This window comes from Chelon labrosus (assembly GCF_963514085.1).
Source record: "Chelon labrosus genome assembly, chromosome: 4".
Classification (NCBI taxonomy): domain Eukaryota; kingdom Metazoa; phylum Chordata; class Actinopteri; order Mugiliformes; family Mugilidae; genus Chelon; species Chelon labrosus.
The window spans coordinates 22,386,402-22,407,285 of record NC_140340.1 but is presented as its reverse complement, the minus strand read 5'-3'; the positions used below and the strand labels follow the sequence as shown (position 1 = coordinate 22,407,285).

The 20,884-nt window shown below is 41.9% G+C and overlaps 1 protein-coding gene across 1 annotated transcript in view; it reads left to right on the top strand.

The window, feature by feature from the left end:
- Positions 1-20,359, top strand: part of pmepa1 (prostate transmembrane protein, androgen induced 1) — a 35,906-nt gene extending 15,547 nt beyond the window's left edge. Inside the window, exons 2-5 of the mRNA XM_084543306.1 lie at positions 14,321-14,475; positions 17,445-17,498; positions 17,607-17,965; positions 18,879-20,359. Coding sequence (XP_084399432.1) covers positions 14,321-14,475; positions 17,445-17,498; positions 17,607-17,965; positions 18,879-19,179 — 869 coding nt within the window. The 3' untranslated portion in view covers positions 19,180-20,359. The remainder of the gene's footprint in view (positions 1-14,320; positions 14,476-17,444; positions 17,499-17,606; positions 17,966-18,878) is intronic.
- The last annotated feature ends 525 nt before the right edge of the window (positions 20,360-20,884 follow it).

Here is a 20,884-nt window from a genome sequence, read left to right as displayed (position 1 = left end):
ACAAGCTTTTACCTTTTACCCACCTGGATTTTGAGCACAACAAGTTTTATTTTTTTAGATTTAATTCTCTCCTAAGTTTCCCTGAAACACTTTTGATGAGTCACAAGTCATCTTAAGCCCTTCAACTACTTTTCTGGAGTTTTTAGAAAGATGTTTGTTGTTTGATCGTCTTAAATACACAGATCAGCTACAACATTAAAACCACTGACAGGTGAATAACATTGATCATCTCGTCATGGTGCAGTGTTCTTTGGTCCTGGCATTCATATTGATGTTAGTGCTGACCAGGCACCACCACCCCCTGAGAGCAGTAACCCTGCAAAGCAGGACAATACAGCCTGCCAGTCCACAAATTCTGCACAGGAACAGCTTAAAAGGTGTTGACCCGGCTTTCAAACACCCCAACTCCCAAACTGATCATGTATCTTTCGGATGCGCTGGAACAAGTCCAGTCCACAGAGGTCCTCTCCCTTAACCCATAGGACCCAAATGCCCCCACTAACAACATAGGTCTGGTAACATGCCAGAAAGAAAATAACTAAACAAAAAAATACCTCTGCATGCAACTGGATGGCCCTACAAATTAAATTTAATTAAATAACATCTTATTTTTGCTGTTAATTTCTTTTACAACAGACGTGATAGTGGACGTGACAGTTATTCAGGTAAACCCTAAAGCAGATGATGTGTTGTTATGCCATGAAGTTCAGTTTTAGTTTTAGCCTTGCTAAAGGGCTCTGTGACAGTGTTTAATCCCTGCAGACTGACACTGCAGGGATTAAACAAGTAATTTCCTTAACTAACATGATGCGTGCATATGTGTACATACACACCCACTTCTGACTGTTAATGATTATTATTATGTCTAGTGGCACATTGGATCACAGCCATTTCACACACACACACACACACAAACACGCACACCCCCACACACGCACACACACACAGAATTGTTCATGTGACCTGCCCTGGAACTTCCCTCTCTCTTTCACATTCAAATGAATAGTGTGCGTTTGTGTACGAAGGCCTAACTGTGAGTGTGTGTTTGTGTACCTAGGTTTGTGTGTGTGTGCTGGGGTGCGAGACGACAGGGGTAGTCTAGCTCCTTCTGGCTAGAATAATAATGAGCGGCACACACACACACAGACACAGACACACAGAGCCAGACAAGCAGCTGATAATGAGGTTTGATTTTCATATGTTTCAGACAGAATGCTCTGCAGGTCAGCTTGTGCTCAGAGAAGCTGTGTGTGTGTGTGGGGGTGTGTGTGTGATTTCTCGTCTCTCCTTCAGGACTTCACATACTCTCACTTTTTCCATTGTTAACATTAATGACCAGGCAGCTCTAGGTGTGTCGTGTGCTTTTGTCGGTGCTTTGTTTCCATTTTACTGATGTCAGCACAGCCAGACTTCTACTTACTTTATTTTTTAAAGCACAGCCAGACTACTGCTTCTGGTGCCATTGAAAACCAAAAATCACCCAACAGTAGGTGTTAATGTGTCTCTCTGTTCAGACTGATTGAGGTCAGGGCCAGGCGCTCTGATTGCATTTACACAGCGGCCTCCATTATGCACTTCATATCGCTTTGGTATCAAAATAATGTTACGTCATTTACTGCTTTATTTTTTGAGGAATACATGAAATTAAGATGCTGAATCACCGGGTAGCAGAAACAAAAGATGCGAACAAAAATCTTGTGAAAACAGACAAATGTATTTCATACACAGATCAACCATAACATAATGACCACTGACAGATGATCTGAATAACACTGATTTTCTGCTTTAGCAAAGTGTCAAGCATGGCTGAGTCCCTCTAAGGCCCTCCTTAGGGGCATTGGTTTTAATCCCACCACTGTCATATACTTTGGGGAAAGATGATTTGGTTAGGCAAGCAGTTTGGATTTTGGGTTTTCATCCCCCTTGAGGTGCCTTGAGCAAACACTTAAACCCCAAACTGCTCTGAGTGTACACAAATGAATGGGTCAAGTGCAGAGAAAATATTTCCCCGTAAGAAATAAATAAAGGAATAATTCTGTTTGATTATTGTGGCATCTGTTTGTAGGTGGAATATATTAGAAGGCAAACGTCCTCAAAGTAGACTTTAGAAGCCAGGGGGGAAAAAAAAGTGGAAGGACATGAGACACTTTGACAAGAACCAAACTGTGATGACTACACAACTGGGTCAGAGCATCTCCACAACTGTTACTCTTGTGGAGTGTTCCTGGTCTGCAGTGGTCAGTACCTGTCAGAAGTGGTCCAATGAAGGAGAACAGGTGACCAGATGACAGGGTCATGAATGGCCTTTCTCATGTTGTCTGGTCCAGCAGATGAGCTATTGTAGCTAATATTGTTCATGCTGGTTCTGATAGAAAGGAGTCAGAACACACAGTGGATCATAGTTTGTTTAGTTTGGGGCTGTGTAGCTGCAGACCAGTCAGCGTGTCCATGTTGACCCCTGTCTACTGTAAAAAGCTCCTCTAATGGACACTTGAGCCGCAGAACTGAACCACAGAGACATGGAAGAAGGTGGTGCGTGTCAGAGTAACATCTACATAAGTGCCAGGTTTATCAGAGGAATGTTATATCATTACAAGATCAACAATATTCTTCACTTCACAGGTTGGTGGTTTTAATGTTGTGATTAACTGGTTTACATTTACAGTAACCAGCAAACCTGGCAGGTGTTTCACTTGTCTGAAGTCTGAATTATTTTTAACGCTCCAGCATGCAGAAGAAAGAAATAACACATAAACCTACACACAACATGTGCCAAACACAGGACAGCGCTAATAAGTACAGCCCACAGTGTGGAGATATTTTTAATTACAGCTTCAAACAAACCATCGCCGACTGAAGCAACAAGATAAGTAAAGAAATACACTCGGAGCAAGTCATTCTGATGAATTATACAAAGATAGACGGTGCTAATAAGGAAAGTAATAAAAAAAAAAACAAAAAAAAAAAACAAGCCAATGTAATGACTTTCAACCCCAATCATCTATGCAACACTTCTTAAGTCATTATTAGAATAAAACTTTAATAAACTAAGAATCTTTGCCTCTAATCAGCTCTCCATCCAGACTGAAGTGTTGGTTATGAAAACAACAAATCACCGATTGGAGGCAAAGTGACAGGATCAAAGCTGTGACCGTCTCAGAGATAGGATGTTCATTTATTACTCTATCCAACACTGTAAAATCATCCCACTATTTCTCTTCCAACATCCTGCTGTATTTTGGTGTTTAACAATACTAATATTCATCAGTGAGTCGATGTAAAAGAATTTGTAATCCATATGTTTGTAACATCAAAGGTAATGATTGGTTAAGTTTTGTAGCAGTTTTGTAGCAACTGTCAAACACACAGATATCAAGGTGTTAGCTCTTATCTTAATAATAATCAGCTATACGTATAAACCGCTGACTGTATATAAAGATGGACGAACCCTCCATGGCGTCCCCCATTGGTTTCCTGAAGAGCAGTTTAGAAGCTCAGTGTATTGGCTCTGTCCGTCGCCATCTTGGTGGTGAGGAAAACAGCTAGCGACCTGTGAGGACACCTGCTTGTCACTCAAAGTAGCCATTGCCTAAATTATGCATATCTTTAATCTCTATGCCGTTACGGTAATGAATGGAGAAATAAAGTACAGAGACCTGGCAGTAAACACGTCTTCTTTCTGCTGTAAAGATGGACACTTAAACATGGAACCATTTGAGGATCTGCAGTTTTTGGCACTTTGGTGTTGGCTTCATTTTTCAGCACCAGATATTTTAGCGTAGTTTGAACTTACCTTTGTACAAGAAGCGAAGTCTGTAAATGAAGATTTACAGAGTGTTAGCTGTGTAAAAAACAAATCTGCTTATTTAAATGACACCAACAATGATCTCCAGTTAATGGTTCCAGAGAAAACTCAACACTGATCTGTCGTTTCTGTTGTGTGGTGGGGGACGTCAACGTATTTAAACATAATATTCATTACTTGTGTGAGGAGCCAGACAATTTTTGAGAATGGTCTTCAAACAAGTCTGAAAGATTGTTCCATGTATTTATTTATTTATTTGTAGGAGCAGTCACATGAACAATTACCCACGTGTCTGAAAGTACTTTATACCCAATGGGCCAGAGGTTGCAGCACCCTCTCTATGGTCAGAATATTTAGTTCTCAGAGACACCGACCTACTCTCTGTCAGAGTTAGCATAGCTAGCGTTCCAGATGGGACCCACAGTTTAACATGGGAGTTCCCTGGATTAGCACGCTAAATTTAGACTAATGCTCATCCCTCCTCTACTCCATTTACTGTACCTTCTTCTGTTGCAACACTATTCTGTTCATGTCTCCTTTATTGCTTCTGACAGTGTTGCACCTTCTCGTTTACTCTGTTTTACTTCGCCTCTTCCCTGATGTCTTTACTAATTCAGTTTTCTGTTATTTTCTCTACACTTTTCACTTCTTTGTCCTCTTGTGTTTTGTCTCTTTCTATTATTGTGGAAAGCCTGGGAGAGAAGTAAAGGCCTTCATTGGGTTGGTTTTTGTACTTCATTTTGTTGTTAATTTAGACACATGAAAGATGACACCTGTACTGACAGATCATTGGCTGTATTAAAAGTTGAACAAACACGTCTGACGTCCGTGTGAACGGTTTTGAAGTTGACTTTCGTCGTCGCCATCTTGGCAGAGTCTGACAGAGTCCCAGCAAAATGATTCATAACTTAAATTCTTGATATAATTTGAACTGTCAAGTTATACAAAAGCATCGTACAGTGATAATTATCTGTGAAACTAGCTATAGAGACCAAAAAAAGCTTGTTTATGCCAGGCAGTAAACATGTTTATTTCTGCTGTAAAGTTGGATATTTTAATGTGGAGGTCTGTTGAGATTGAGAGTTGTTTATCTGAGCTAGGGACTGCAACTTTTTTAGCCTGTTGTTGTCAGACTCAATTCTTATCAGAATCAGAATCTGTCAACTCGCCATTTGTATTGCATTACGGGCCGTGTTTTAACTGATAGAGAGCAACTGCAAGCAACTGGATAGTCCTGCAACCAGAGGCATTTTGTCGTAAACAAGATAAACTCCACTGTGCTCAGATGACGTGTGTGACTACGGTGGTGTTAGACTTCAGTTCATCACTGATAATCACCCTTCCCACTAGAGGGGTTCCAGACCAACTTTCCACACCCAAAAAACTTATAGCCGTGGAAGCTGGTCTGGTTTCTAGGCCTGCAGTTTTTTTGCGATTTGATTTTTGCTTAAGTTTTTCAACCCCAGAAGTTGACAATCATTTTAAAAATAACTTTATCGGCCAAAATGTTGATCCAGACATCCCTAATGACAATCATGCATTTGTTTTTTGAAGTGAGAGAACCGCTCTGAGAGAAGGAACCAAGCAAGACCTGAATGTCCAAAATGCTCAAAATGTCCACCAAAAGGGAACACAGAGAGCAGCGTCTAACAGCTGATGGCGCAGCAGGTTTTTACCTCCTTGTACCAATAACTTGTTTCGCACTTTGACAAAGAACCTCTTCATTTTCACCTTCACTTCAAAGCATCGTCTCCTCCTGATCAATCAGTAACAGTGACTTGATTCAAAGCCCTTCAGATGTACTCGAGTGTTGGACATACTGACAAACTGATCTGAGACAGGCGGCAGTAAAACGAGACACTGGAAGAGTCTGGACCTGGTCCCAGTCTACAGTGTAGAGTTGTGTGATAGGTATCCCACATACCACAAGATAATAGACACTTCAGAAATGTCTCTCTTACGCTTTGGATGGATTTGGCTTTCTGTTACAAACTAAATCAATAATCCATTTTTTAAAAGAGATTTCTGCATCATGTTGAAGTGACGCCGTCTGTCAGCGTTTTAGTCACCGAGTTAGATCAAAACAGCCACGCACACCCGGGCTGATTATCACGATGTACCGTAGTTTGATATGACACTCGTCAAATATCTGTATGTGCGCGGTGACAGGGGTCTTTATCTAAGTCTCCCGCTCCCACTGAAGTGTGTGTTGGGTTTCAGTGCCACATGACTGCGTGACGTCCCGAGCGAGACGCGTTGAGAGTAACGTTTCATTTTTCAGAGCGAAGACTGATGAAAGACGAGAATCAGAGAGAAGATGATGGAAAGATGAGGAAGGACGATAGCCGAACCCCTCAACCGCACACAAACACACACAGTCACACACACAGTCACACACACCTCCATTTTCCCACTGTTGAAACCAGCAGTGGGAGTTTTATGGCCCAAAGTTCCCACACTTGTTGGTTGCACCGTGGCCGTGGCTTCCAAAGTCAGTGGTGTGTGTCTGTGTGTGTGTCTGTGTGTTTGTGGCCCCCCGTCCACCCCATAGCCTTTCTCATGGAAATTGGCAAGCAAATTGTGTGAACCTCTGACCTATAACTCTCTCTCACACACACACTCACACTCACATAGAAACACACAGTCTTGCTTTGCTCAAACAGACACACGCTCTCTGTCGCGCACACACACAGCTGTCTGTGCTATTTCTGACTACCCAGACTGTCGAGTCATCCGAGGACTGAGAAGGGGGGGGGTTGCAAGCTTCTCTCCCTCTTCCTGCCCTTTTCTCCTTTCCTTTCTCCCTTTCTACTCATTTCACCATTGATTTTTTTGATTCCCCCGTCTGCCTCGTTCTCCGTTCGTGAACTTATTTTCTACCCGATGGTTCTTTATTTTTTCTTTCTCCTCTCCATGTTCCCCTCTCGTTCTCTCCTTACTCTTTTTCAATTTTTCCTCCCCAATCCGTGCTTCCTTCCCACCATACTTTCTCCCTCTATTTCTTCTTCTCCTCTCCAACCACCCCTCCCTGCCTCCCTCTCTGTCTGTCTGCTCTCTCCCTCTCCCTCTCCCTCTCTCTCTCTCTCTCTCTCTCTCTCTCTCTCTCTCTCTCTCTCCAAGCCATCTGACTCGGCAGTGACCGCCTGTGACCTTTAGCTGAATGCAGGAGGAGGAGGAGGAGGAGGAGGAGGCAGATAGACGGAGAGCAGGCAGCGGATGACAAATGAGCTAATTGCTTTAGATTAACCATGGAGTGTCTGCGTGCCTGCCTGCCGGGCTCGCACCCTCCTCCTGTCTAGACGCCACCACAGAGGGAGGGAACAGATCAGCGGTCTCTTTCATGCAACAAGACGGAGAAGTGAAAATGTTTTAGTAGCATTTTGTTGTTGTCATTTTTTTTTTCTTCCACATTGAGCAAGGGAACTTGAAAGCAGCGCAACATCCGTTCTCGAGCAGCTGAGTCAGACGAGAACAGGCCCACGGCAGAGATGCTGAATCAGTCTTATATTTCTGTGACTGTGTGCTCAAACATTCAGACAAAACTGTCCTCACCAACAAGTTGTAAAATAGTTTTTTGCTTAGTCACATAGAAAACACCACATTAAGATCAGAGATTAGGGATACAATCATTTATTGTTTTTTTTAACTGATTATTTGATTGTTTGGTCAACTAAAGCATAAACCGACCCTTCAGAACCATTAATCTCTCAGAATTTTATGTAACACTTAAACATAATGAAATATTTTTACATGGAGCTATTTTGATTAACAGAATTCACAGTAATAGTCCAGATACTGACGCTGTTGTCTCATTCGTTTTGAGTTCAGAAAGCCCCTGGGATGTTCTCAGTTGAGATGCTCATGTGTTGTTGTGGTAGGATGTTTCAGTTTTACAAGTTATACAAAGGGTCCATTATATTAAAATGTCCGCTTAAAGAAATCCCACAAAATCCCTCACAGATAAAGTCTCCTTGTCAGGATGCCTGGCAGTGGGATCTTGCATAATTTGGGTTGAACGTACACACTGCAAGGCAAGTTCCATATTTATGTAATAGCGTTAATACAATCAATCCAGTGCAAACCTTAGCTTGTAAAAACAGAAACCAGTCCTATTCAGTATCATATCTGGCACATAATATTTGATACACAACTAGTTGTGCACATTTGGATGTAAATAATGCGACAGGAAGAAATCAAGTGCGGTGAAACCTTCTTTGTTTTATTTGGAGCTGAGACGTTGGAGCCTCTGAGACCGTAGTCGGCAAAGAAACACTGTTATTGTGCATCTCCGCTGAAGCATGTTTTTCCCCGAAGGATGTTTTTTATCGGTGCATCTGCACGACACATTTGCTTTAAAAATAATTTTGCCGTGCCGTAAAAAAAAACTGAACTTTAAGGGAAGAGAAGACAGGGCAAAGTTAAGGCACAGAAAACAGAGAGGGAGGAAAAAAAGAAGGGGGATGTCATGTGTATTTTTAATATCTCCTAAAAAAAAGTGCAAAGAATTGCTGAAAGAAAACATATTTTTTTCTCCTTACTGAAGTGGAAATACTGCCGCGGCGATATTATTATGCAATCTTGTTACACATTCTTTTGGAAATTCTTTGCGAATGCGCTGAACGTCTGGATGAAAACACGAGAGGATGATTTCCCTGTTAGCATGCAGAATGGAAGAGGTGAGGCGAGGGAGGGATTAAAAGGCAGGAAGAGAAGCAATAGACAGAAGAGCGAGAGCATGAAAAATAAGAGAGGACAAGAAAGAGGAGGGAGGGAGGAGGAGGAGATCTGCTGACTGACCCGCTGTCACTGACCTCCCCATTTGAGACCTGACAGGTTCTGTTTTCAAGTGGTTGGCTTAAGAGAGGGTTTTTTTTTTTTTTTTATACCAACAGCAGGGATTTTTCATTTCATTTTAGACACATCGCACCACAGGAGAAACTAAATGGAATAAAAATCATCAGCAGATGTTTAAATAAAAGTGGTCACTGCAGAATGTTACCAGCTGCTTAACTAGCATGGCCATGGACTGTATGAAGCAGTTCTTAGCCGTCTCCATCTTAGCCTATTGAGAACCAGACTCATACAGTAACAATTAGCTCAAAGCCAATTCCTGACTCGGGATTTAAGCCCAGATCACAGGGAAACTTTTATTTGCATTTTTTAAATAAAATCATGATGACACACTTCTTTTAAATGGAAAGATGTTTTAAAATTATATGTTGGTTCACACTAACATCTCTATCAACTAGCAACGACTGATCAACTAGCAACTAGTTTAGAAGCTTATCCCGGATCACCCTCGTTGTTCCCCTTGTTCAGAGCATCTCTATTTTATGAATGAAGCAACATGTCAGAGAAAAGCGCAAATGACACTTTGGTACAAAAACAAAACAACATAGTAAGGCTATATCTCTAAATGCACAAACACACCAAACTGACATCAGACCGGCAACAAATGCTGACCGTTACGTCACCTGTGTCTGGATGAAAAAGCACCACTTGAACGCACCACAAAGACTATAGCTAATGGCCAGCTGTTACATATGTTCTGCACCTAAAAAGAAATATCTTCCTACCAGGAAGGTGGCAGTAATCTGTGTTCATTATTCAAAAGGGGAAACAGGAACAGCTCCTATTAACTGGGAGTCTAGGAAGCTGGGAAAAACTACAAACCGTTGTACAGAGCTGGCCTCTCCCGAATCATGCTGATCAGTTGGTCTACAGTTAAAGCTAAGGCATGAGATGCTAACAGACGGCGTGACACTAGAAAACAGCTGACTGCCCGTCAGCTTGGTGGATCACAGCTCTTAGCTTTGGTTTTATTGCAGGGCAGGACCACACTTGGCCAGGATGTTGTAGCAAACTGGACTACAGGAGAGTTTGTGAGCAAGCGTATGTTTAACTCTAAATGTGATTTATTTTAAAAAGTAGACTTGACGATTGAGACCATAAGCTTAGTATGAAATGGTTTACTGAGGTAATAAATCAGGGGAGAACTAATTTTTTCATAGATTTGTAGTTGGACCTCAGTGGAGTCGCCCCCTGCTGGCCTTTAGAGAGAATGCAGTTTTAAGGCACTCAGCATTGGCTTCACTAGCGTCTGTGAGCATGAACTTGTGTGAAAGGATGGATTACACACTGAGTCAGGATGACTGTATGCGGTAAGTGAGTTCATCACCCACTAGCAGACAGTCACATGTCTGCTAGTTCCCCTTCCACAACTTCCACTTCTTATTTCTGAATAATGTGTCCGTTTGATGATCAGTTCTGAGAATAAGAGAACAGAAGGAGGGAACAGAGGGGTGAAATGATGGGACATGGCCGTGGCGGGAAGAGGAGGATAGGACAGATGAACAAACACAAACACACAGGCTAAAGTTAGTGTTATTTGGAAACAGTCTCGTCGCCTGTTTAAGAGATCTGTTGTTATTGTCAAAAGCAAAAAAGGAACAGAGAGACACTTTAACATACTGCCGTGCCAGTCTCACCATCTGTGTGAAGCCACCCAGACTGTGTGTGTGTGTGTGTGTGTGTGTGTGTGTGTGTGTGTGTGTGGGCCCACTGCCTACTGACAGCTTGTTCTGTCAGCTGGTGCTAAACTCCCACAACATGTTTCTCCTCCTTTCCTTTCCTTTTATTTTCCTTTCCTCTCCTCTCCTTTCTTTTTAATTTCCTTCAAAAATATCCAGCCCCACATTAAGTTTTGCAGTTTTTAAATATTGCCTCATAAATTCCGGATGAAGTACAGAAACAAATCAAATAAATTTGACTTTGCAACTTATTAAATTCTACCCTGGAGCAGCCAGACCCGATTCTGAATTTAAGGATTTCTTCTTGCACACATTTGAATAGTTGTACTATCAGAGCAACAGATTATTAGATGTATGCTTCTCGATGAACGCCTTCATCTCTCAAACTGTTCGGTCCTTTCAAGTTATTTCAAAATCTTTCACAACGTGACATGACAGCGGAGTCCAAACATCTCAAGACGGGAGGTATTTTGTTGTTAACAAAATTAACTCCATGGCGCTCGGACATAGTGTATGACTACGTAGCTGTCAATTAAAGCCCATCCGGACGATTAGATTGGCCCAGCATATCTTCGCTGGTTATTTATTTCAAACGGAGTGACTCCAGACCAGAATTCCTCCACTAAAATTGTGTGGTAAATTCTGTCAGCCTTTACACTACTGAAAAACGTGCGTCTGAGTTCAAATACAATGCTGAAACTAACGTGAGATGAAATAAAGAATTCTCAAAAATAAGACTGACGCTTGCCTCAACCCCATCTGGACATACAACAGTATGTACAACAGTACAACAAACAAAAGTACTCGATTGCCTCATAGTTTTTGATGTCCTCATGAGAAGTTCAAGCATCAACCTCATCTCCCCCTCCAGTCTCTGTCGGTCTCTCTCTCTCTCTCTCTCATCATTATTCAGTCCATCCTTCTGACCCATCTGTCTCTCCCAGACGCTCCCACCACTCCCCCCCTTTTTCTCTCGCCTCTCTCCCTCTCTGTGTCTCTTTCTCCCCTCCTCCCTCACATTGACCCCTTTTGTTCCATTGGGTGGTATTGGTGGTGGTGGGGGGAGGCAGGGGGCAGGAAGGGTCTGCTCAGCTGTTTCCTCAGTGTGTGTGTCTGGACAGTGTGGGAATGCGTGTGAGAAAAAGTTGCAGACAAAGCTCGGTGGAGGCTCAGAGTGCGTGTGACGACCGGTGAGGACGCACATGGCGTGTCGGAGCATCCGCAGGGACATGTAGTTTGGAGATTTTCACTGCATCGTTTTCACTTTACTTTCCTCTTCTTCTTTTTTTTTCTTTTTTTTCCTTTTGTTTTGTTGTTTAGTTTTAGCTTCGGCTCAGGAACAGATCAAATCACTGGAATCATTTGAGGGAAAGTTTGAGACTATGCAACCTTCGTCAGGGAGTCACAACCATGACAACTGTGTTCAGACGCAACTGTGCGGTGAGTTCCAAGTCTGAGATGAAAATCAGTGTTGCAGTCCTCTCTGTTTGGGTGTTATTTATACGCTAGAGTCTGATGCTGCTGCTAACATACTGAATAAATGAAGAAGTAGGGTTTACTTTTTTAATTTAAATGCATGTTTCTCAGCTCAGTGTAGGGCTGTCTGATACCTGTACGGGACTGTCAGAAAACAAGCTGGAAGTTATTCATCAAGAACAAATGGTCAACCTTCTCTGAGGTTCTCTCTTTCAAATGATCACAAACACATTTATGTTTTGGCCTTTAGACAAGCTTCACCCACTTTGTCAAGTTTTATGTTTCCTAGTTTTAAAAATCTCTCTGACTTGTGTTGATCCGTCTTATTGGGTTCAGTAACAGTTCAGTCATAACTGAATGATACATGCTAACAATAAATACATAAATGTCTGAAAGTGCTCAATAGAAGAGGGTTCGGGGGTTTGATTGTTGTTGGTGTTATATAATTTTTTTTTTTTCAGTAACCAGGTTAGTCTGCAGCTGTGCATTCAGTAATAGCTGTTAAAATAAATGGGTTTTAGACCTACTTCCCTGCAGCTAGTTTCCAGTGGCTGACCAGTGACTTATCAAACAGTGCATGTAAGGGCTTTACTTGTCTATGAAGATTATGTATTTGTCCAATTACTAATGGCTATAGATCAGTATTACCAGAAAATCTACTCCCATGGCCCAGCTTTTAGCTTTGAGTCCTTCAACTCAGGCAGATTAATGGGTCTCTTCTTCTGCTCTAGTAATGACGGTGGAGTGTTTTATTCTGAAACTCAGTTCCCTCTTTCATTAGCGGGTTGTTGAAGTTCGGCTAAACAGCAATGTGGAGATACTGCAGGGTCACCAAAAAGTCAGAATAAAACAACAACTTTGTCCCAAAATGGGTTGTTTTACCAGGTTTCTTTAAAGTACTAACTTTACTGTAAAGACAGACCAAAACTGGTTTCGCTGGTTCTATTTTGACGGAGTTGATGATTTTAACCGTGTGTCGGTTGTGTGTGATTCTTGTGACTTGTGGGTGATACAAGGGGAATCTTTTGCAGCTTTACTGATGCAACGTGTTCATGTAGCATGTGATCTGGCTTAAATAAGGTCTCCTGAGGATAATATATGAAAGACTGGATTCGTAAATTGTTATGAATGAGTTCACATGAAGCCGTCTGCAGTCTGAGTGTGTGTGTGTGTGTTGTGTGCAGGTCCCTTTATGTCCTTCTGTCTGACTCGGCCCTGACCTCTGCCTGCTCCCTGTTACAAAAAGTGTGAGAAAAATGCAAAGTGTGTGTGTGTGTTGGTGGTGTCGGTGATGGGGGTGGTGGAGGCAGACTGTCTCTAAACAAAGCTTGCCCTGTCTGTGTGTCTGGTCTGGGGTTTGTGTTTGTGTGTGTCAGACACCCTGACCCCTGCATAAAGATCGTTCACACACGGTTTTATTGGAAACCACACAATAGGGCTAAAGTGAATATTTAATTTTTTTATCCAACGGAGGGTCCAAACATCCTGAAACAACAAGATGATTAATCAGAAGTTAAGTTGATTAAATGCAGTTTCTTTATAATTTTGTTACAATTTTTTCATATTATTTCTCAGATTATCAGTTGTTGCATAGGCTAACAAGAACAAACCATTTAAACTTTCTTTCATTCATATATAAACTTCTTTTTCTTCATCATGTTGTGTTTTTTTTATTATTATTGTACTCGCAAATTTTCTGTTTATAGACTCAAGTTTATTCATCGGGCATAGTATAAAAAGTATAAAAAGCGTTCAAGCTTTTTTACTCAGGACCAGTTATACATTAAAGTCTACGTACAAAAATGTGACTTAGTTCACAAATACAGCCGATTTAAGAAAAAAGAACATTTCTGCTTTAAATTTGCATGAGAGATTTCACATTTCGCATACTGTCTAAAAAAAAATAAAATAAATAAAGTTGGTTCCGTAGTGCATCAGCATGTTATCTTATCATATAGAACTGAGAATACAGTAAAGGTACAAGAAATACATCAAACTAATGGAGATAGACATGGTGAAGGTTGAAGATACATTATGGACACCATGAACATAAGTAACATTTCTGAGATACAGACAGATATATTGTCCTGAGGATGTAGGTGGTCCGGGCGTGGAGGAACATACTAACTTTGAAGAGTCTGAGTGGTTTTGGGATGAAGGACTTCTGGTAGTGCTCCCTCTTGCACTGTGGGTGTCGCAGCTTCTGTCTAGTCTCATCCAGGGTGTGAGAGGAGTTGTTCAGGATGTTTGACAGTTTGAACAACATCCTCCTCTCGCCCACCTCAGTCCAGACGACAGCCCAGGATGGAGCTTTTTTATGAGCTTGTTCAGTCTCTTCTTGTACCTTTTAATGCATCTCACACTACTCATAATGCAACTGATTAAAAGCTCCTCGTTAGACTCTGCCCTGTCTGTCTTTCATACTCCATGTTTCGGTAACTCTGACCTCTGTTAATAATCATGACTTCTTAAACTGACCTCGTTGTGTTTCCTTCTTTTGTCGCTGCAGCCCAGCTGGAGTTCGTCCAGATCCTGGTGATCGTGGTGGTCATGATGGTGATGGTGGTGGTCATCACCTGCCTGCTGAACCACTACCGCCTATCAGCTCGCTCGCTCCTCTCCAGACACGCCCCCGCACGCAGGAGGCACCTGCCACTGGCCAATGTAAGCATCATTTACACCTGGACTGTCGTGACTTGGTTCCTCTGTCTCCTCTGTCTCCTCTTTGATTTTACACTTCAGGTCAGAACTGGGTCTTCTGGTTACAAGCTTACACTGGAGATATGTCAGCGGAGAGAAAAATAAAGAATTCTGAGCTTTATTTGGCCAAATAAATATTCAGAAATAACCAAGAAAATCGTGAAGAGACTGTGGTTTAAAATATTAATATGTGACAGATGTGAAAATGTTGAAGACAATGACAAAAATTAAACTTTTCTGACCTTGATTTTATAATCCCAGCTGTTTATCTTTATTATCAGGCTCCTGAGGAAATGAGCAGTTGTTTCAGTAGATTAGTCACAGTGAGGACGGTTGAGAAGTAAAGCAGAGTTTCAGGCGGGCTGAGTGACGGCATGTGATCACAGTGATTAAACAACGCTGCAGGCGAACGCTAACACACTGACTCATTTCTTCATTAGGGGCCGCTGCGGCCCGCAACGTCTATTTCCAGAAACACATGCACAGAGTTACACCTGAGGCGTCTTCAAACATATGACTGGCTCCCTGAATCACCTGCTACTGATTCATTGTGTGTGTGGGGCCCCAGTCTGCAAGTTAGATATGAGTAAAGGATGAAGCATTAATAGAGAGAGAGAGAGAGACAGAAAGAAAGAGAGAGAGGGAGGGAGAGAGAGAGAGCTCCTGATAAGCTCAGGGGAGTCATAGTGTCCTAGTTAATTTGGATTAGCAGACAGACACACTGACACACATAGAGTCAGACATGCAGGAAGGGAAAGTTCCCACCAGACGTTTCTATTGGAGTAAGGATTTAGTCTTTTCCTAACCCGCGATCCCTGGCACTGAAGGCATCCAGACAGAACTGGTTGTTCTCTGTGTTGAAATCAATTCAGTGTCTTGTTATAGATTCATGTAGACGGGAGATTTAGTGTCACCACACTGATATTATTCATAATGCGGCTGTGATATTTTGTCAGTGTCACTAAGGTTTGAAGATACTGTTTCAGGAGCAGGGGGCAGACACACTGGCGTAAAGACAATGTTTTATAAAGAACTGTGCACATTTTAAAAAGCGCTGAAGAGGTGAGTGTCTGTCGCGCACCAGCTGAGCCCTCTAGTGGACAAAAATCTAATCAGACAATAAAAGTGAGCTGCGTTTCATGCACAAGCTTGTTCATAGTCAGAGGTGTCAAAAGTATTCACATTCTGTACTTAAGTAAAAGTATGGATACTTGTGTAAAAAAATACTCTGGTAAAAGTAAAAGTACTGATTCAACTCCTTTACTCAAGTAAAAGTAAGAAAGTACAGGCTCTGAAATGTACTTAAGTAAAAAGTAAAAATGATTTTGCTATTAATGAAACAATTCATCTGTTGATAATTTTGCAAAAATGAAAACGTTCTAGCAGAATAATCTAGACCGAATTGACCAGATGTCCTGCATGAGCATCTGGATCATTTTTAATAATAAACTGAGGGTTATTGGGTTGTTGTTTTTAAACTGCTAGGTAGTGTTAGCTATAAACTCTCAAAACGGTGTGTTTCGATAGCATTGCTAACGTTGTAAACTAGCTTCCAAAAAATCATAATCCAAAAAGCTAATGATAGCAACAGAAACCACACCATACATGAATTTGTTTTTTCACATTAGACCAATATTTCTCAAATAGTGGGGTCAGGTGGACTTTCAGTATTAGTGTCTCTATTGATTCTTAAACGATAAACAAGCCTCCAGTCACTAGGTGGCAGCAGAGCTCAAACCAATCAACAGGCTGCCTGTTCAAAACAGTAGAAGAAGAACACAGGAAGCGCATCTTCGACTTTCCTTGTCTAGTCCGAAGCTCTAATCATGTCCGATCATGTCACGTCTTTTACGTCTTGTCGTCCGTGGAGGTTAAAAAAGTAACGAGCCTGTTTTTCAAATGTAAGGAGTAGAAGGTACAGATATTTGTGTACAAATGTAGGGAGTAAAAGTAAAAAGTCGTCAGAAAAAGAAATACTCAAGTAAAGTACAGATACCTGAAAAATCTACTTAAGTACAGTAACGAAGTATTTGTCCTTCGTTACTTGCCACCTCTGTTCACAGTGAAGAAACGACAAAAACATGCTCTATTTTTAGTATTTATTTAACCAGGTTTGTGACCTGGCCAAGGGTGGCAGCAACACAGTTTCAACAAGAATTAACATAAGCACATAACATAAAATCACATAAAAAGGCTCAGGTGAAACATCTGCATACAGACAAACATGACTCAACAAATTTCCCCATCTTTTTAAACTTGTTCAGAGGTATTACTTTTTGAAGTTTCAATTAGACTGTAGGTTGTATTGAACAACTCAGTATTGAGTAAAAGTTGCAGTTGACAAAGCCTATCAAGTGCATACTGAAGATAAGCAAAAGCCTTAGCAGGGATTGGTGCAAAAAAATAAATAACAGTATCGTCAGCACTCATGCTAAAGATTCTCATGTCATGGTACATAAAACAAAGGTAATTTGTGGACTTGTCTGAGTTTTCTTGAAGACGTTTTACCACTCATCCAAGTAGAACATCTGTGGGTGGTGCACAACTGAAACTCTCGAGACTAGGGGTCTGTTAATGACCCTTAATAAGAGGTTGTTCTTCAGATTAAGCTGATGGCATCCTGTCTTTTCATGATTAATGGTTCTCTAAGAAAGCCAAACAACCTTTAATTATTTTTTTCCAGTTTTAGATGTGCCATCCACACCAATTAACCTGACAAACATGTCTTTGGACTGTGGGAGGAACATAATGTAAAACCCATAGCCTACTTGCTTTGAGGCATCAGTGCTTACCACTGCACCATGTGGAATTTCTGTCCATAAACTGAAAGAAATTCAAGCAAGTTCAACTGTCTTTGTTATTAGCTATGTTCCTCATCACACTAAAGCTGCCTCATCAGAAATGGTGGAGTAAATGTCTTTTCTCTCTCACAGGATGGAGGTCTGTGGTCCTCTGAGGGCACAGGGACAAGTAGCGCTTTAAATGAGGTGAGTGTTAATCGAACCACCAATTTCCTAAAACAAAGAGAGGAAATTGATTTCTTAAACTCTGTTAAATGTGGACACAGCAGTAATTTAATGTCATCTTTCATGCAGCACCAGGTGTACAACCCCCGTCCCCCAGACCGAGGGATGACCTCTTCCTACCTACAGCGTGAAGTGCAGCACGGTCAGTCCCAGCCGGCGCTCCAGTCCCAGCGCTTCCAGCACACATACGCCCCTACTCGGTTCCAGCCGACATACCCCTACCTGCCCCAGAGCCTCATCGACCTCCCCCCCACCATCTCCCTCTCAGACGGCGAGGAGCCGCCGCCGTACCAGGGTCCCTGTACCTTGCAGCTAAGAGACCCCGAGCAGCAGATGGAGCTGAACCGCGAGTCGGTCAGAGCTCCGCCCAACCGAACAGTGTTTGACTCCCACCCCCTTGACCCATCCAACGCCTGTTTCCGAGCCAGGTGAGCAAACTGGTGTTCAGCTGTTGCTTTTGGATCAACCAAAACATCACCAGAAAACAAGAGAGTAGATTTGTCTGTGAAGGTTCTCTGTCATCCAGGGTAATAAAATATCGGAGAAAAAAACCCTGAACTTAGGGCAACTGGATTTGTTTTTTATTACAAGAATTCAAGAATCTCTACAAGTCCAGTTATCTTTGTTTCAGCATGTTTTTGGATGAACAGACAAATACTTTATTTATTACTATTTATACTTACAAATTCTGTATCAAAAAGTGCTGTAGGGTAGGCAGGGTATCCAAAAAACAAAAGTGCAACAAAAATTTGGGGAACAAGTAACAATAGGGAGTGGATCAAAAACACAAACGAATGTAAATCCACAGACAACATGACAAGGGGAAAGACAGGACTATATGTACTCACACACATGGGCTGAGGGCTTGACGGGACACAGGCGAAACTAATAAGGGGGAAAGTACAAGGAGAAACCAGTGACAGTCAGAGGGAAAACACAGACACTAGCACCGTCACATCCTCTCATTTGCACAGTCTCTGGCTTTATCTTACTCTTTATAGACTCATTAAGTCAGATGTGCAACCATACCTTGTTCTTATAAGAATTCCCATTAAAAGTACATCACTAGATGTGAATGAATCCACAAAAATGTTTAGCAGCAAGGTAATGAGCAGCCTGACATCTGCCTTAATAGTTCCAGGTTCTAGGGAAAGTGCTTATTCAAGAGCAGTTTGAAATTGAAATCTTAAGGTACAGGTACACCTCCTAAAACAATTCCTGGGCTTCTGGAAGTTAGTGTTGTTAAAGGGCCCCGGTAATACTTGCATCCACCTTCTACTGTTGTTGCTGTCCTTATACTTCTGCTCCCATCGTTCATATTTGTACTCGTTTTGCTCTCAGTCTGCAGGCCCCTCCTCCCAGCGTCCACTCGGGCATCAGCGTGTTAGAAGCGCAGGAGGCCTCGTCCCGGCAGCAGAAGCAGGGCTCCCGAGTAGAGGGGGCGCCTCCGGCCTACAGTGAGGTGATCGGGCACTACTACCACCCGGCATCCATGAACTCCAGCCACAACCATCGGACTGTATCACCACCGTCCTCACTGATACATGGTTTGCTCCGGCTGCCGCCTCAACAGCAAGGAAGTGTGGACAACAGGAACACAAGGAACGCAAAGGAGAAATCCCAGAAGCCACAGCAGGTGTGACGGCTCAGCTTCATCTTTCCTAGCCTTTGAGAAAACCAGGATTACGTCTGGAAATAGTTAGTGGACCACGAGGGTAAAATCCACAAGCTGGTTAGCTGTAGCTGTGGCCGACTCGTGGTCACAGTTTCCCCGCAGAACAGATCGGGCTAGGACTGAGAAGTCTGCTCATTAGGTAAGAACATCTGGAAACCAAATCAATCCTGCAGAGCACAGCCACAAGAGAACATCTGGTACTTCCTGTTCCACAGCTTCCTACTTCCTGTCTGAGGAGTACTTCAGATGATGTCAGAGAAGAGTGGCTCCTCCTCCCTCCTCCATCAGACTGATCTACACAGGCTTCGTCATTATAAATATTTACTTGTTCCTTTTCTTTCCTTGAGAACTTTTTCTTTGTTTGTCTTTTTCATACTTACAAGAAAATTCCTATCCAGGCAAATAGCGAAATGTTGCAATCTTCTTGGTTCTTCCAGGTCCCGATTTGTTTTATGTACTAGTGATAATCCCCCGCCGCTGCTTTGAATCTTTTTAGCCTTGTTTCTGTTACTTCACAGTCCAACTTCGCCAGCGCCTCCTACACCTGGCTTTAGCTGTATCACTGAGACACGTTGGCACGTTTGAGTATCTCGAGAAAGAGTTTAGGTTTAGTTAGAGTTATCTTAATCTAGCCCATCAGTTGTAGCACAGTGCTGAAAGTCCTCAAGCTCAAAGTTCTGCCTTACGATGACCAACCGGTGCAGGAGTTTTTTTATTTTTTTCATTTTATGTTTTCTTAAGAAGGTTTGCACAAAGACTCACCACAGAGAAAAGAATCTGCAATATGATTGAGAAGAGAGAAAGTAGAGAAAGTAGGGTATTTTTCTAAACTTGGTGTTTTTTCTGTTTGTTTTGTTGTCTAGTTTTAGAAAAAAAAGAAAAGAACATCAGTAACCTGTTGGGGTGCCAACTTTCACGTCGAACATTTTTGCAGCATACATAAGGAGTGTATATATATACATATATATATGTATATACACATGTGTATGCAAACGGAGCAAACGGAGATCGAAAAGCATGAATTTAGAGTTATTTATATAAATGCTAAAAAGAATTGCACTATTTTTTTAAGTATGCGCAGATGGAACGTTTGAGAGAGACTTTTATTGTGAAGGAGCTCTGTCCATTGAGGCATTAAAAAAAAAAAAACGAGGAAGAAGCAAAACACATTTACCGAAGGCTCGGGCCTTGGCAGTGCACAGCAGCTGGTGTCATGAACAGTTCTTGTGGAGATTTAGACTTTGGTCAAACGGACTCGGATCAACCATTACCTTACCATTGGTTTAAAAGAAAAAAAATCCCTGGTTTATGCAAATGTCTGAGTCCAGTCAAGCCAAACACAAGTCAGCGTCACACCTGTGGGCCCAATCAGAAACTCAGTCCTCTCTCTCTTTGTCTCATCCTATTGGCCGAATCGTTAGCCAATCCCAAAGGTGGCTGCCACTACCTCGACCAAACAAGCACAGTTTGCTCATGTTAATCAGACGTTGTCACATCAAACAAACGTCTGAGCTAATCAAGACAATATGAAATGTAACAGTAGAATTAAGTAGAGTAGGATGATGTAGAATTAGCTTTTAATCCTGCTGTGTTATTTTATTTGAATGTCAGATTTTGTTTTGTTTTTTGTTCACTGGGTGAGTGGAGAGAGAGAGCGTAGTAGAAGCAGTGA